This window comes from Scyliorhinus torazame, chromosome 5, assembly GCF_047496885.1.
Source record: "Scyliorhinus torazame isolate Kashiwa2021f chromosome 5, sScyTor2.1, whole genome shotgun sequence".
NCBI lineage: Eukaryota > Metazoa > Chordata > Chondrichthyes > Carcharhiniformes > Scyliorhinidae > Scyliorhinus > Scyliorhinus torazame.
In genome coordinates, this window is record NC_092711.1 from 126,415,452 (window position 1) to 126,429,608 (window position 14,157).

A 14,157-nucleotide genomic window follows, 5' to 3' on the forward strand; every position below is an offset into this window, starting at 1 on the left:
GTTTCAATGGGTGGGGTTTTCCAGTCCTTCCTGTTGGCTGGATTTTCCAGTCCCACAGATCTCTCGGTCTGCTGTTCCGGTTCATTGGTTGTCTCATTGGGTTCGCTGTAGGCCTCTTGGGGTCTGTGGAAAAACTCCCGGTGCGTCATTCGCCTGATGAATTCCCTGGAGCGGAGAAACTGCGACATCTTCTTCACAGCCTTCAACACGTCATCGATGAAGACGAACATCTTGCCAAGGTCAACACTGCTTGCCTCCAAACAACCGCACATTTCATTTCATTTTTCAACCTCAGACTATTGATTGCAGCAAACTACCCAGCATTCAGAACGATCATGACACCACACAACCCTGCCATGGCAACCTCTGCAAGACGTGCCAGATCATCAACATGGGTACCACCATTACACGTGAGAACACGTGTAATGGTGCGCCTCGTCCAACATTATCTACTTCATACGCTGCAGCAAAGGATGCCCCGAGGCGTGGTACATTGGTGAGGCCAATGCAGACGCTGCGACAACGAATGAACGGACATCGCGCGACAATCGCCAGACAGGAATGTTCCCTTGCAGTCGGGGAACACTTCAGCAGTCAAGGGCATTCAGCCTCTGATCTTCGGATAAGCGTTTGGCGTTCAGGACGCGCGACAACGCAGAATGGCAGAGCAGAAACTGATAGCCAAGTTCGCACACATGAGTACGGCCTCAACTGGGACCCTGGATTCATGTTACATTACATGTGCTTGCAAAATCCTACCAACTGTTCTGGCTTGAGACAATTCACACCTCTTTAACCTGTGATTATCCCTCTCTCCAGTCGCACCGTATGGACCTGCAAAGACTTAATTACCTGCAAAGACTCGCATTCAAAGTACCATTTTGCGTCATTGAATTTTTCTACATATGTTTGTGGAACCCACATCTTCATTCACCTGAGGAAGAAGCTGCAATCCGAAAGCTAGTGATTCTAAACAAACCTGTTGGACTTTAACCTGGTGTTGTAAGACTTCTTACTGTGCTCATCCCAGTCCAACGCAGGCATCTCCACATCATAAATGAGAAGCATTTAAATGCTACTGCCAGTTTCGAACCATGCACCTTTTGCTCGTTAGGTGAATGTGATAACCTCCATGCTACAGAAACAGCTGGAAGCACAGTACCAATGGACCTGTGCAACGTTCAACTGCACAGTCTTGCTGCAGCTTTCAATGGTTTGGCTGGGAGGCCAGGTCACTTATTACATTAAAACAGATGTCTCAACTTGTAAGACCATAAGATATAGAACTTATATTGAAGTTTAGCATTTGTTCAGTAAATATCTAACCGAACAATGCTCTCTGTTCAATCATTAATGCATCATTCTTGGCTTCCTGTAGAAAGTTTCCACCAATTTTACTCAATATTTGTTTCATTATTCAGTGTTGAACATCAGTATATTTATTTGTTATATATGACTTCATTTTGAATTGAATAGATCTCGAGTCTTCACTCTGAATAACTCTGAAATACACACCATTGAATTGCAAACATGACTGATCAAGAAAAGAAAACGTTTCACTGGGTAACAGAAATCCTATGAACCTTTGTTCAATTTGACCTCAGACAGCTTTTAAACAAAGTCAAATATAGTTAAATGGAAGAGAATTGAGAATTATATGTTGCTTATATTTGACCCCTCTGTGTTTTGGTGTGAAACATTCTGCAGCCTAAATCCCGTTCATGTATAAGAAAGGAGGGCTGACAGGAAATCCGCACTGAGCCTGGATTTCCTCATCTCCCCGAGTGGCTTTTCCTGTTTCTCCATCATTAAGGCTGAATCTTTCAATAACGTGGTTCAGTTAAATCTCTAACATTTCCTCTAATTCAGTTACAGTATCGTTTGTGTCTGTCTGTATGAGCTGTCTAGATATGTTTCGGAGGGTGATTAAAATCTTAATCTACGTCTACAAAGCCATTCAATTCTTTTGTGAACTGAGCAAACTGCCAAGATCCGCACTTTGTGTTTTCATGTATGGAACGATCCGTCTGGACTGTACGCAGAACAATACTTTTCACTGTACCTCGGGACACGTGACAATAAATCAAATCCAATCAGAGACAGTTTCTTACTCGTCTTCAAATTGAAAAGAATCTTCTTAAAAATGATTCATTCATGGGAGGTGGGGGTCACTGGCTGGGCAGCATTTACTGCTCATTCCAATTGCCCTTGAACTGCGTGTCTTGTGAGGCTATTTCAGAGGGCACTTACAAATCAACTACAACATTGCTGTGGATCTGGAGTCACGTGTAGGCCAGGCCACCTAAGGAGAGCAGATTTCTTGAAGGACATTAGTGAACCAGATGAGTTTTCACAACAATCAAGAGTGTTATCATTAGACTTCTAATTCAAGACTTTTATTCAATTTCAGCATCTGTCATAGGCAGATTCGATCCCAGATCCCCAGAGCATTAACCTGGGTGTCTGAATTACCATTACTCCAATGTCCAGCCCGCATATTCTTGGCAGAATATGGTGTCTCATGTTGTGTTCTGTGATCTTGTCTTGCAATGATTCTACAGAACTGCTGGTGAATTAGTCAGAACGATGATTTATTAATGTACACGTGGTAACGATCAGAATGCTATACAGACTTAAGTTATCACAGAATTACATTAGAATTCTTGGAACTACCCTTATGTGTGACTGGTCTCGTGTATGCATGACAACCTTCTGCTGGTAGCCGGAACCTGACTGCTGCCTGACGCCAACGACTGGTGGGAGGTCACACTGCTGAGTACATGTAATATTATATACAGGCTTCTCACCACATCTCGTAACTTCTCAAAATTATCAAGTAATTTATTTCTTCAAACAAATTCTGATAGCTCTGCAGTTTCTGGAAAAATTTTGGTTGATCGTGTTATTTTTTAAATTAAAGATCTAGTTTTTGCAATATAATTACCTAATACACTAATCATAATCAATGTTCACTACTGAATAAACTTCAATTTTATTATTGTTTTTTTGCGATGAAATCAAGACATAGTTAATATAGAAAAGGTACAGAAGGTGACATTGCTGCAGAAAGGCACATGTTAGAGGTATAAAAGGGCTTCCTTGACCTTATTACTAAGGCCAGTGAATACAATATGAAAATAACAATTTACGGGCAGCAAAGCTGCGCAATGGTTAGCACTGCTGCCTCATGGCGCAGATGTTATCGGTTCGATCCCGACCCTGGGTCACTGCCGTGTGGAGTTTGCACATTCTTCTCGTGGTTTTGTTGGTTTCACCCCCACAACCCAAAAATGTGCAGGGTAGGTGGATTGGCCACGCTAAATTGTTCCTTAATGCGAAAAAATGAATTGGGTACTCTAAAAAAAATTTTAATAATGAAAATAACAATTTAAAAACTAAATGTGATTACACATGCGTACTTAGTTTCCTACATTACAACAGTGAATATGTTTCAAAAGTACTCCATTGGCTTTAAAACACTGCAGGAGGTCCAGTGGTAGTGAGAGGTTTTATAGAAATGTATATTTGTTCTAATTGTCTGCAAACGAGGATATATTACACTTGGTGTCCTCACCAATTTATTGATAAAGGTTGAGTCTTAATTTTGTGCAATAACCACGTCAATGACACCATTTTGAATACTCTGTGAAATTCCAGACACACCATATGCACAATTATTTGTTGTAAAACACAGCGAGTTGCTGTGATTTGGAATGCACTGTCTATAAATGTTGCTGGAATCTCTTTGGACTGTAACTTCCAAAAGGGAATTTGATACATTCTGAAAAAGAAAACAAAATAGTCGAACTCTGGGATTAAATGGGTCGCTGTACAAAGAGCTGTCACGGGAAAAATGGGCCAAATAGACTCCTCTGTGCTCCAGCAGCCTTGTGTGCATGTAAAGGGAGTGGTGACAACCTGGAACCTACAGCCTATAAGGGAGCAGACACAGAGATGACGGAAGGATTTCAATAGGAAATTGGACAAGCACTGAGAGAAATAAACCCACAGGGATTTGGGGAACGAACGGGGCAATGGGCAGACTGACTTCCTCCACAGGGAGCCGACACGGTCTCAAAGGGCTGAATGGCCCCATTCCCCACCCTCCAGATGCTGTGATCTCAGGAGAGAAATTCAGCTGCTCCAGTCACTCCAACTAACTGGAGTCCCTTATCTCTGGTGCCATTCTTGTAAATGTCCTCTACACCGTCTCTAAGAACTTCACATCCTTCCTAAAGGGCAGCACGGTAGCATTGTGGATAGCACAATTGCTTCACAGCTCCAGGGTCCCAGGTTCGATTCCGGCTTTGGTCACTGTCTGTGCGGAGTCTGCACATCCTCCCCATGTGTGCGTGGGTTTCCTCCGGGTGCTCCGGTTTCTTCCCACAGTCCAAAGATGTGCAGGTTAGGTGGATTGGCCATGATAAATTGCCCTTAGTGTCCAAAATTGCCCTTAGTGTTGGGTGGGGTTACTGGGTTATGGGGATAGGGTGGAGGTGTTGACCTTGGGTAGGGTGCTCTTTCCAAGAGCCGGTGCAGACTCGATGGGCCGAATGGCCTCTTTCTACACTGTACATTCTATGATAATCTATGATAAAGTGTGGAGCCCATATATAGGCTTCCATTCCAGAGGGATAAAATTGAAAAGTACGGAGGAAATGTTCAACTTGTTTAAAACGATGGTTCGACTACACTGGGAGCTCTGTCAGCATTGATGATCTCCATTTAGAACAAAGGAAATAGAGACACTGGATAAGGTGCAACAAAGATTCATAATATACAGAACTGAGAGCATTTAACACTCAGGAAAGTCTGGGGCTGCTTTTTTCTGGAAAAGAGAAGACTGATGGAAGTCTTTCAGATTATGAAGGGATTCAATAATCCAATAGGAATTTCAATCGACACCTCTTTATCCAGCGAGTGGTGGGAATCGGGAACTCACGACCACAGCGAGTGGTTGAGATGAACAGCATGAATCCATTGAATGTGAAGCTAGATACATACATGAGGGAGAAAGGAATAGAAGGAGATGTTGGTGGGGGGGACGGGGGGGGGGGGACACACATATAGAGGGGTGGGTGGAGGATCATGTGGAGCACAAATACTGACACAGACCATGGCTAACCTCAGCCGGTATGGGAATTTAACCTGTGCCGTTGGTGTGGCTCAGCACGAACCAGCCATCCAGCCAACTGAGCAAACCGATCCCCGTATAAATCTGAAATAATTCCATAAATATTAGTGATTGCCTGTCTCCCACCATACTATTTAAAGTAGTTTCCCAGTGCACCTCAGATAACTTGCCCCTCATAACCGAATAATGTTCTTCTGTGAGAAGCACCAAGATAAATTAAACAAAAGAACCAGGTAACCACCACAGCCCATCTTCATGGCAATGTGGCATGATTTTGGGGGTGTCCAAACAGAAATGGTAATGAAACATCTTCTAACCTCCAAACACCTTTTCACTCTTTGGTCCTTGTGAAATGTGAAACTAGATATTCGCAAGAAGGCTCAGAGAGAATCAGACCATTGAAGACGAAGCCATGAGACCAGCCAGTCCAGCAGAAATAAACTCTCTGAACATCCCCATTGACCAACAGAATGAACAAATGCAGTCCTGGATGTTATTGAGAACAGAAACAATAACAGCAGAATCCAATCCCTGTAATCAGTCGTGAACTTGTTGGTGCCTCAGGAAGTGCGATGAATTACAAAATCCCTTCCCACATTGAGAGCAGGTGAACGGCCTCACCCCAGTATGAACTCCCTTGTGTGACTGCAGACGGCATTACCGAGTGAATCGCGCAAATAGAGGTAAACATCTTCTGAGTTATGGGGATGACACCCACGCAGACACTTGGAGAACGTGGCTCCACACGGACAGTGACCTGGGGCCAGGATTGAATAATGGTCCTCAGCTCGGTGAGATTGCAGTGCTAACCACTGCGTCACCTAACTATTTAGATGAGGGAACAAAATGCAATATCTCCAAATTTGCAGATGACACAAGTTGTGTGGGAGGGTGAGCTGTGAGGAGGCTGCAGAGATCCGTCAGTGTGATTTGGACAAGTTGAGTGAGTGGGCAAATGAATGGCAGATACAATATAATTTGGAGAAATGCGAGGTTATCCAGTTTGGTAGCAAAACGAGAAGGCAGGCTATTATCTGAATTGTCATAAATTAGGAGAGGGAAATGTGCAACGAGACCTGGATATCCTCGTACACATCACTGAAGGAAAGTATGCAGCGACAGCAAGCGGTAAAGAAGGCAAATGATATGCTAGCCTTCATTGCGAGCGGCTTCGAGTACAGGAGCAGGAATATCTTGCTGTCATTATACAGGGCCTTGGCGAGGCCATACCTGGATGATTGTGTGCAATTTTGGTCTCCTTATCGGAGGAAGGACATTCTTGCTCTAGAGGGAGCGCAGCGAAGGTTTACCAGACTGATTCCTTGGATGGTGGGACTGACGTATGAGAGATTGAATCAGTTAGGATTGTATTCTCATAGAAACCTATAATATTCCAACAGGACTTGACAGGGTAGATGCAGGAAAGATTTTCCCAATGGTGGGAGTGTACAGAATGAGAGGTCGCAGTCTGAGGATACAGGGTAGACCATTTATTTCATAGAATTTATAGTACAGAAGGAGGCCATTTGGCCCATCGAGTCTACACCAGCTCTTGGAAAGAGCACCCTACCCAACCCCACACTTCCACCCTATCCCCATTACCCAGTAACCCCACCCAACACTAAGGGCAATATTGGACACTAAGGGCCAATTTGGGATGGCCAATCCACCTAACCGGCACATCTTTGGACTGTGGGATAAAACCGGAGCACCCAGTGGAAACCCACGCAGACACGGGGAGGATATGCAGACTCTGCACAGTGACCCAAGCCGGAATCGAACCTGGGACCCTGGAGCTGTGAAGCAATTGTGCTATCCACAATGCTACCGTGCTGCCCTTTCATGTAGCGCAAACCCTGAAGCGAGCATCTTTCCCCTAGACCAACGAGCCGGCATCCTCCTGACCCAGTCCATGGCTTTCTCCCTCATTGTCTGAAACACATGAGCAACTTCCGTATAATCGCGGTGCATACATTTAAGTCTAAATCATTGATATATACCGGAAAACTGTGGAGCCCCACTGGAAACAGACGTCCAGGCATCATTCAGTCCTGGATGTGACTAACAGCAGCAACAACAGCTGAATCCAAACCCTGCTGTTGCCTGTGAACTTGCTGATGTCTGTGCAGGTTGTTTAACTGAGTGAATCTCCTCCCACATACGGAACAGTTAAACAGCCTCTCCCCAGTACCGCTCCCACATGTGGGCCACACGGTAGCACAGTGGTTAGCACTGTTGCTTCAAAGCTCCAGGGTCCCAGAATTTCGGGCTTGGCTCACTGTCTGTGCTGAGTTTGCATGTTCTCCCCATGTCTGCGTGGGTTTGCTCCGGGTGCTCCAGTTTCCTCCCACAAATCCAAAAATGTGTAGATTAGGTGGATCGGCCATGCTAAATTGCCCTTAGTGTCCAAAAAGGTGAGGTCGGGTTATGGGTTAGGTTGGAGGTATGGGCTTAAGTAAGGTGCTCTTTGCAAGGGCCGGTGCACTCGATGGGCCGAATGCCCTCCTTCTGCACTGTAAATGCTATGATTCTGTTTCCGTGTGAACTCGCTGGTGTTTCCGCAGATTCGGTTTACTTTTAAATCTCTTTTCAGTCAGAACATTTAAAAGGATTCTGATCAGTGTGAACAAGTTGGTGGCTGGTCAGGTGGGATGACTCAGTAAATTTCTTGTCACACACGGAGCAAGAGTACGGTTTCTGCCCAGTGTGAACTTGCTGGTGTTGCAGAAGCTTGGATGAACATGTGAATCTCTTCCCACACACGGAGCAGGTGAATGACCTCTCCCCAGTGTGAGTGCGTTGATGTGTCAGTAAATTCTTTTTCCTTTTAAAGCTCTTCTCACAGTCAGCACATTTAAAAGGTCTCTGATCAGTATGAACAACTTGGTGTGCCAGGAGGTCTGATGACTGAGTGAATCCCATCCCACACACGGAGCAGGTGAATGGCCTCTCTCCAGTGTGAGTGCGTTGGTGTCTCAGTAAATCCTTTTTACTTTTAAAACTCTTCTCACAGTCAGCACATTTAAAAGGTTTCTGGTCACTATGAACAAGTTGGTGTGTCAGGAGGTGGGATGACCTAGTGAATCCCTTCCCACACACGGAGCAGGTGAATGGCCTCTCCCCAGTGTGAGTACGTTGGTGTCTCAGTAAATTAATTTTCCTTTTGAAGCTCTTCTCACAGTCAGCACATTCAAAAGGTCTCTGATCAGAATGAACAAGTTGGTGTCTCAGGAGGTATAATGACTGAGTAAATCCCTTCCCACACACGGAGCAGGTGAATGGCCTCTCCCCAGTGTGAGTGCGTTGATGAGACAGTAAATCATTTCTGCGTTTAAAGCTCTTTTCACGGTCAGCACGTTTAAACGGTCTCTGGTCAGAGTGGACCTGACGGTGAACCCGGAGGTTTGACGAAGCCTTAAATCGCTTCCCACATTCCAAACAGGTGAATGGCCTCTCCCCAGTGTGAGTGCGTTGATGTAACAGTAAATAATTTCTGCTTTTAAAGCTCTTCTCACAGTCAGCACATTTAAAAGGTCTCTGATCAGTATGAACAAGTTGGTGGCTCAGGAGGTGGGATGACAGAGTGAATCCCTTCCCACACACGGAGCAGGTGAATGGCCTCTCCCCAGTGTGAGTGCGTTGATGTGTCAGTAAATCCTTTCTGCGTTTAAAGCTCTTTCCACAGTCAGCACATTTAAACGGTCTCTGATCAGTATGAACAAGTTGGTGTGTCAGGAGGTATGATGACCGAATGAATCCCTTCCCACACACGGAGCAGGTAAATGGCCTTTCCCCAGTGTGAATACGTTGATGTGTTTCCAATTCAGATGGGTAATTGAATCCCAACCCACAGTCCCCACATTTCCACGGTTTCTCCATGGTTATCGACAAGTTATCAGGTGCAGGTGGGATGCAGATTGGAGGTCACTATCAGATCAGCCGTGATGTTATTAAATGGTGGAACAGGCTCACGGGGCGGAATGTCCTATTGCTGCTTGATTCCTATGGTGCGAATGTCCTTATGTCTCTCCAACTTGGATCATCAGTTGAAGCCTGAGTACGGTGTCTCCCTGTTGTAAATGCTGCAATTTAATTTCATGCTGTGTGATTGGTTAAAACTCAGTTCCAGCTAACTGTGGAAAATTACTTGGATATCTGTGTCTTGGTGCTTTGCCAATCACAGTGATTTTAAAAAAATTTTCCAAAAGACAAAACAGACAAACATTTCTCCTTCCACGTTGAAAGGCCGATCTTGATGAATCAATGAATCAGATCTCGACATGATGTTTGCATCTGCAAATATTCTGTAAAAGAAGATTACATTGAAATACTGTGAATATATAAGACACAAGCAGGCCATTTTGTCACAGATTCTGCTGCTGTCCATACTCGGCACACATCTCCGACTCTCCCACCTATCAAATCTCAGCCTTTCAGCTGATTTTCAATTCCATTTTCTCTCATGTGCTTGTCCCGTTTCCTTTTGGAAACATCTCAGCACTTTCCTCAACTCCTTTGCATGGTAATGAGTTGCACATTCTGAACCTGTAATAAATAATTTTGTCTGTATTGTCCCCTTGGATTTATTCATAACTATCTTGTATTTATGACTTGTGGTTCATTGATGGTCACTCTCTCACATCACCCGTCTCCATTTAATCTTTCCTGAGAGCTGTAATCTCTCATGTTACAAAAGTCATCACTGTCAATGCAGGATAGAATTTGCAAAGAGACAAACCTTTCTGTTGGGTTCAGTTTGTTATGTGCAAATTCTCCAATTCTAACCCCCTGTAAAAGGAGTTTACAAAAGCCATCACTGTCAGTCCAGGATAGAAATTCTGAACAGGCAATTCTAGTTTCTCTGGAACATTTCTTTCTCTCTTGTTCCCCCAAAGCTGGAAATCCCAGTCCCACACACTCTCCCTCCTCCCTTGGCTGAAATCCAAACCCATCTCACCATCTGCACTCCCATTTATTCCCTCCACTCCCAGTTTTCTCCCTCCCTCTCCTCTGCCTGGGTGCAGTTCTCCAGCTCCTGCCTGCCGACTGACAAAACCAATGGGTCTTATTGGGGGTTTGGGGCCTCCAGCGGGTGTTTGTGAATCCTCCCCGCCCACCTGCCAGGGTTTCCTTCCTTGCCAGAGATCAGGGTCCTCATTGATTTGAGTGCAAAGTGTGAGCTCTTATTTCTTGTCCTCCTCCCCCATCCTCTGAACCATCCTCCAGTGGCTGAAACAGGATGGTGCCCGTTAACCTGGGCCTGTTCCCAGGAGGGAGAAGCCCCGCAGCTGCAAACCAGGGAGCTGACAATGATTGTGAACATAAGACCATAAGAACTAGGAACAGAAGTAGGCCATCTGGCCCCTCAAGCCTGCTCCGCCATTTAATTAGATCATGGCTGATCTTTGTGGACTCAGCTCCACTCTCCGGCCCGTACACACCATATCCCCGAATCCCTTCATTCTTTAGAAAGGTATCTATCTTTTTCTTAAAAACATTTAAAGAAGGAGCCTCAACTGCTTCACTGGGCAAGGAATTCCAGAGATTCACAACCCTTTGGGTGAAGATGTTCCTCCTACACTCCGTCCTAAATCTACTTCCCCTTATTTTGAGGCTATGCCCCCTAGTTCTGCTTTCCCCGACCAGTGGAAACAACCTGCCCGCATCTATCCTATCTATTCCCTTCATAATTTTATATGTTTCAATAAAATCCCCCCGCATCCTTCTAAACTCCAATGAGTACAGTCCCAGTCTACTCAACCTCTCGTCATAATCTAATCCCCTCAACTCTTGGATCAACCTAGTGAATCTCCTCTGCACTCCCTCCAGTGCCAATATGTCCTTTCTCAGGTAAGGAGACCAAAACTGAACACAATACTCCAGATGCGGCCTCACCAACACCCTATACAATTGCAGCATAACCTCCCTAGTCTTGAACTCCATCCCTCTAGCAATGAAAGACAAAACTCGATTAGCCTTCTTAATCACCTGTTGCACCTGCACACCAACTTTTTGCGACTCGTGCACCAGCACACCCAGGTCCCTCTGCACAGCAGCATGTTTTAACATCTTACCGTTTAAATAATAATCCATTCTGCTGTTATTCCTCCCAAAATGGATAGCCTCACACTTGGCAACATTGAATTCCATCTGCCAGACCCTAGCCCATTCACCTAATCTATCCAAATCCTTCTGCAGACTTCCAGTGTCCTCTGCACTTTTTGCTTTACCACTCATCTTAGTGTCGTCTGCAAACTTTGACACATTGCACTTGGTCCCCAACTCCAAATCGTCTATGTAAATTGTGAACAACTGCGGGCCCAACACTGATCCTTGAGGGACCCCACTAGTTACAGGTTGCCAACCAGAGAAACACCCATTTATCCCCACTCTCTGCTTTCTGTTAGTTAACCAATCCTCTACCCATGCTACCACTTTACCCTCAATGCCATGCATCTTTAGTTTATGCAGCAACCTTTTGTGTGGCACCTTGTCAAAAGCTTTCTGGAAATCCAGATATACCACATCCATTGGCTCCCCGTTATCTACTGCACTGGTAACGGCCTCAGAAAATTCTACCAAATTAGTCAGACACGACCTACCCTTTGTGAACCAATGCTGCATCTGCACAGCACAGGAAGAAGTCTTACAATATGAAAAAAAAATGAAAATACCAGGTTAAAGTCCAACAGGTTTGTTTCAAACACTAGCTTTCGGAGCACTGCTTCTTCCTCAGGTGTGGAGATGCCGGCGTTGGACTGGGGTGAGCACAGTACGAAGTCTTACAACACCAGGTTAAAGTCCAACAGGTTTGTTTCGATGTCACTAGCTTTCGGAGCGCTGCTCCTTCCTCAGGTGAATGAAGAGGTATGTTCCAGAAACACATATATAGCCAGATTCAAAGATGCCAAACAATGCTTGGAATGCGACCATTAGCAGGTGATTAAATCTTTACAGATCCAGAGATGGGGTAACCCCAGGTTAAAGAGGTGTGAATTGTGTCAAGCCAGGACAGTTGGTAGGATTTTGCAGGCCAGATGGTGGGGAATGAATGTAATGCGACATGAATCCCAGGTCCCGGTTGAGGCCGCACTCATGTGTGCGGAACTTGGCTATAAGTTTCTGCTCGGCGATTCTGCGTTGTCGCGCGTCCTGAAGGCCGCCTTGGAGAACGCTTACCCGGAGATCAGAGGCTGAATGCCCTTGACTGCTGAAGTGTTCCCCGACTGGAAGGGAACATTCCTGCCTGGTGATTGTTGCACGATGTCCGTTCATTCGTTGTCGCAGCGTCTGCATGGTCTCGCCAATGTTCCATGCTTCGGGACATCCTTTCCTGCAGCATATGAGGTAGACAACGTTGGCCGAGTCGCACGAGTATGTACCGCGTACCTGGTGGGTGGTGTTCTCACGTGTAATAGTGGTATCCATGTCGATCATCTGGCACATCTTGCAGAGATTGCCATGGCAGGGTTGTGTGGTGTGGTGTCGTGGTCACTGTTCTGAAGACTGGGTAGTTTGCTGCAAACAATAGTTTGAGGTTGTGCGGTTGTTTGAAGGCAAGTAGTGGGGGTGTGGGGATGACCTTGGCAAGATGTTCATCGTCATCAATGACGTGTTGAAGGCTGTGAAGAAGATGACGTAGTTTCTCCGCTCCGGGGAAGTACTGGACGACAAAGGGTATTCTGTCGGTTGTGTCCCATGTTTGTCTTCTGAGGAGGTTGGTGCGGTTTTTCGCTGTGGCGATTTGGAACTGTCGTTCGATGAGTCAAGTGTCATATCCCGTTCGTACGAGGGCATTTTTCAACGTCTGTAGATGTCTGTTACGCTCCTCCTCGTCTGAGCAGATCCTGTGTATACGGAGCGCTTGTCCATCGGGGATGGCTTCTTTAATGTGTTTAGGGTGGAAGCTGGAGAAGTGGAGCATCGTGAGGTTATCCGTGGGTTTGCGGTAAAGTGAAGTGCTGAGGTGACCGTCCTTGATGGAGACGAGTGTGTCCAAGAATGCAACTGATTTTGGAGAGTAGTCCATGGTGAGTCTGATGGTTGGATGGAACTTATTAATGTCATCGTGTAGTCGTTTCAGTGATTCTTCGCCGTGGGTCCAAAGGAAAAAAATGTCATCGATGTATCTGGTGTATAACGTCGGTTGAAGGTCCTGTGCGGTGAGTAGGTCCTGTTCAAACTTGTGCATGAAGATGTTGGCATATTGGGGTGCGAAACAAACCTGTTGGACTTTACCCTGGTGTTGTAAGACTCTGTGCTCACCCCAGTCCAGCGCCGGCATCTCCACATAATGATTGTGAAGGGTTTGCTCCAGCTCACAATGCCCGGGAACTGGTTAACGGCGGGTTCGGACCAATAGGAAGAGGACGCGGGTCTGGGTGACCGAACAAGAGCTTCTGGTCCTCCAGCCAATCAGAGTGAATGGGAGGCGGAGCAAAGCCGGGGCTCTCTTCGCCCATCCGGGCCTGTCTCGGGGAAAAGCCCGAGCAGCTTTCACCGGTTAAACTGCCGTATCCGAGCTTCGTGTTTGGACTGTGGGGCCTACACGGAGTGTTTATGAGGTCTCCCGACCCACCCGCCGGCCCCATTCCTCCCGCAGGACTCACCCAATCGAATTTGACCGGCTGAAGAACTCCACCCGACCGCCTGAATCCTGAGCTATCAGCACTACGCATGCTCCTCAGTCCACGTGAGCGACCGGGCTCAGCCCCGCCCCTCATTCACTCCGAATGGTTGGAGGACCAGCTGCAACCACTCGGTCCTCCAGACCTACCCCTCTCTTCCGACTGGTCCAGAGCTGCCGTCAATCACTCCCTGGGCATTGTGAGCTGGAGCATGCGCAGTGCCGATGCTGGACTCGGCCGGGAGGTTTCACTGAAACCCGGTGGAGGCTCCAAACCCCAATAAGAAGTTTCCGGGCCCGGGTTTGCATCGAGCGGGGGGACAGCTGCGGCCTGCTCCCGGTGACAGGCCTGAGTTAACGGCCGCCGTCTTTATAGAGGCTGCAAACCCGCACGGGG

The 14,157-nt window shown here is 46.3% G+C and overlaps 1 protein-coding gene across 3 annotated transcripts; it reads right to left on the reverse strand.

Annotated features, from left to right (window-relative positions):
- Positions 1 to 2,973: 2,973 nt before the first annotated feature.
- LOC140421800 (uncharacterized) lies at positions 2,974 to 13,827 on the reverse strand. 3 transcript variants are annotated; one of them, XM_072506695.1, is made up of 2 exons: positions 13,744 to 13,827; positions 2,974 to 9,438 (listed from the first exon to the last, which is right to left on the reverse strand). In XM_072506695.1, the coding sequence occupies exon 2, from the start codon at positions 9,011 to 9,013 to the stop codon at positions 7,724 to 7,726; it is 1,290 nt and encodes a 429-aa protein (XP_072362796.1). In that variant the 5' UTR covers positions 9,014 to 9,438; positions 13,744 to 13,827; the 3' UTR covers positions 2,974 to 7,723. The 3 variants fall into 3 exon arrangements, with proteins under 3 accessions (XP_072362796.1, XP_072362798.1, XP_072362797.1); XM_072506697.1 differs by lacking the exon at positions 13,744 to 13,827 and adding an exon at positions 13,400 to 13,736; XM_072506696.1 differs by lacking the exon at positions 13,744 to 13,827 and adding an exon at positions 11,809 to 13,393.
- Positions 13,828 to 14,157: the final 330 nt, after the last annotated feature.

Coding starts and splice junctions, on each gene's coding strand:
- LOC140421800 (XM_072506695.1), bottom strand. CDS start 9,013: ATGGAGAAACCGTGGAAATGTGGGGACTGTGGGTTGGGATTCAATTAC.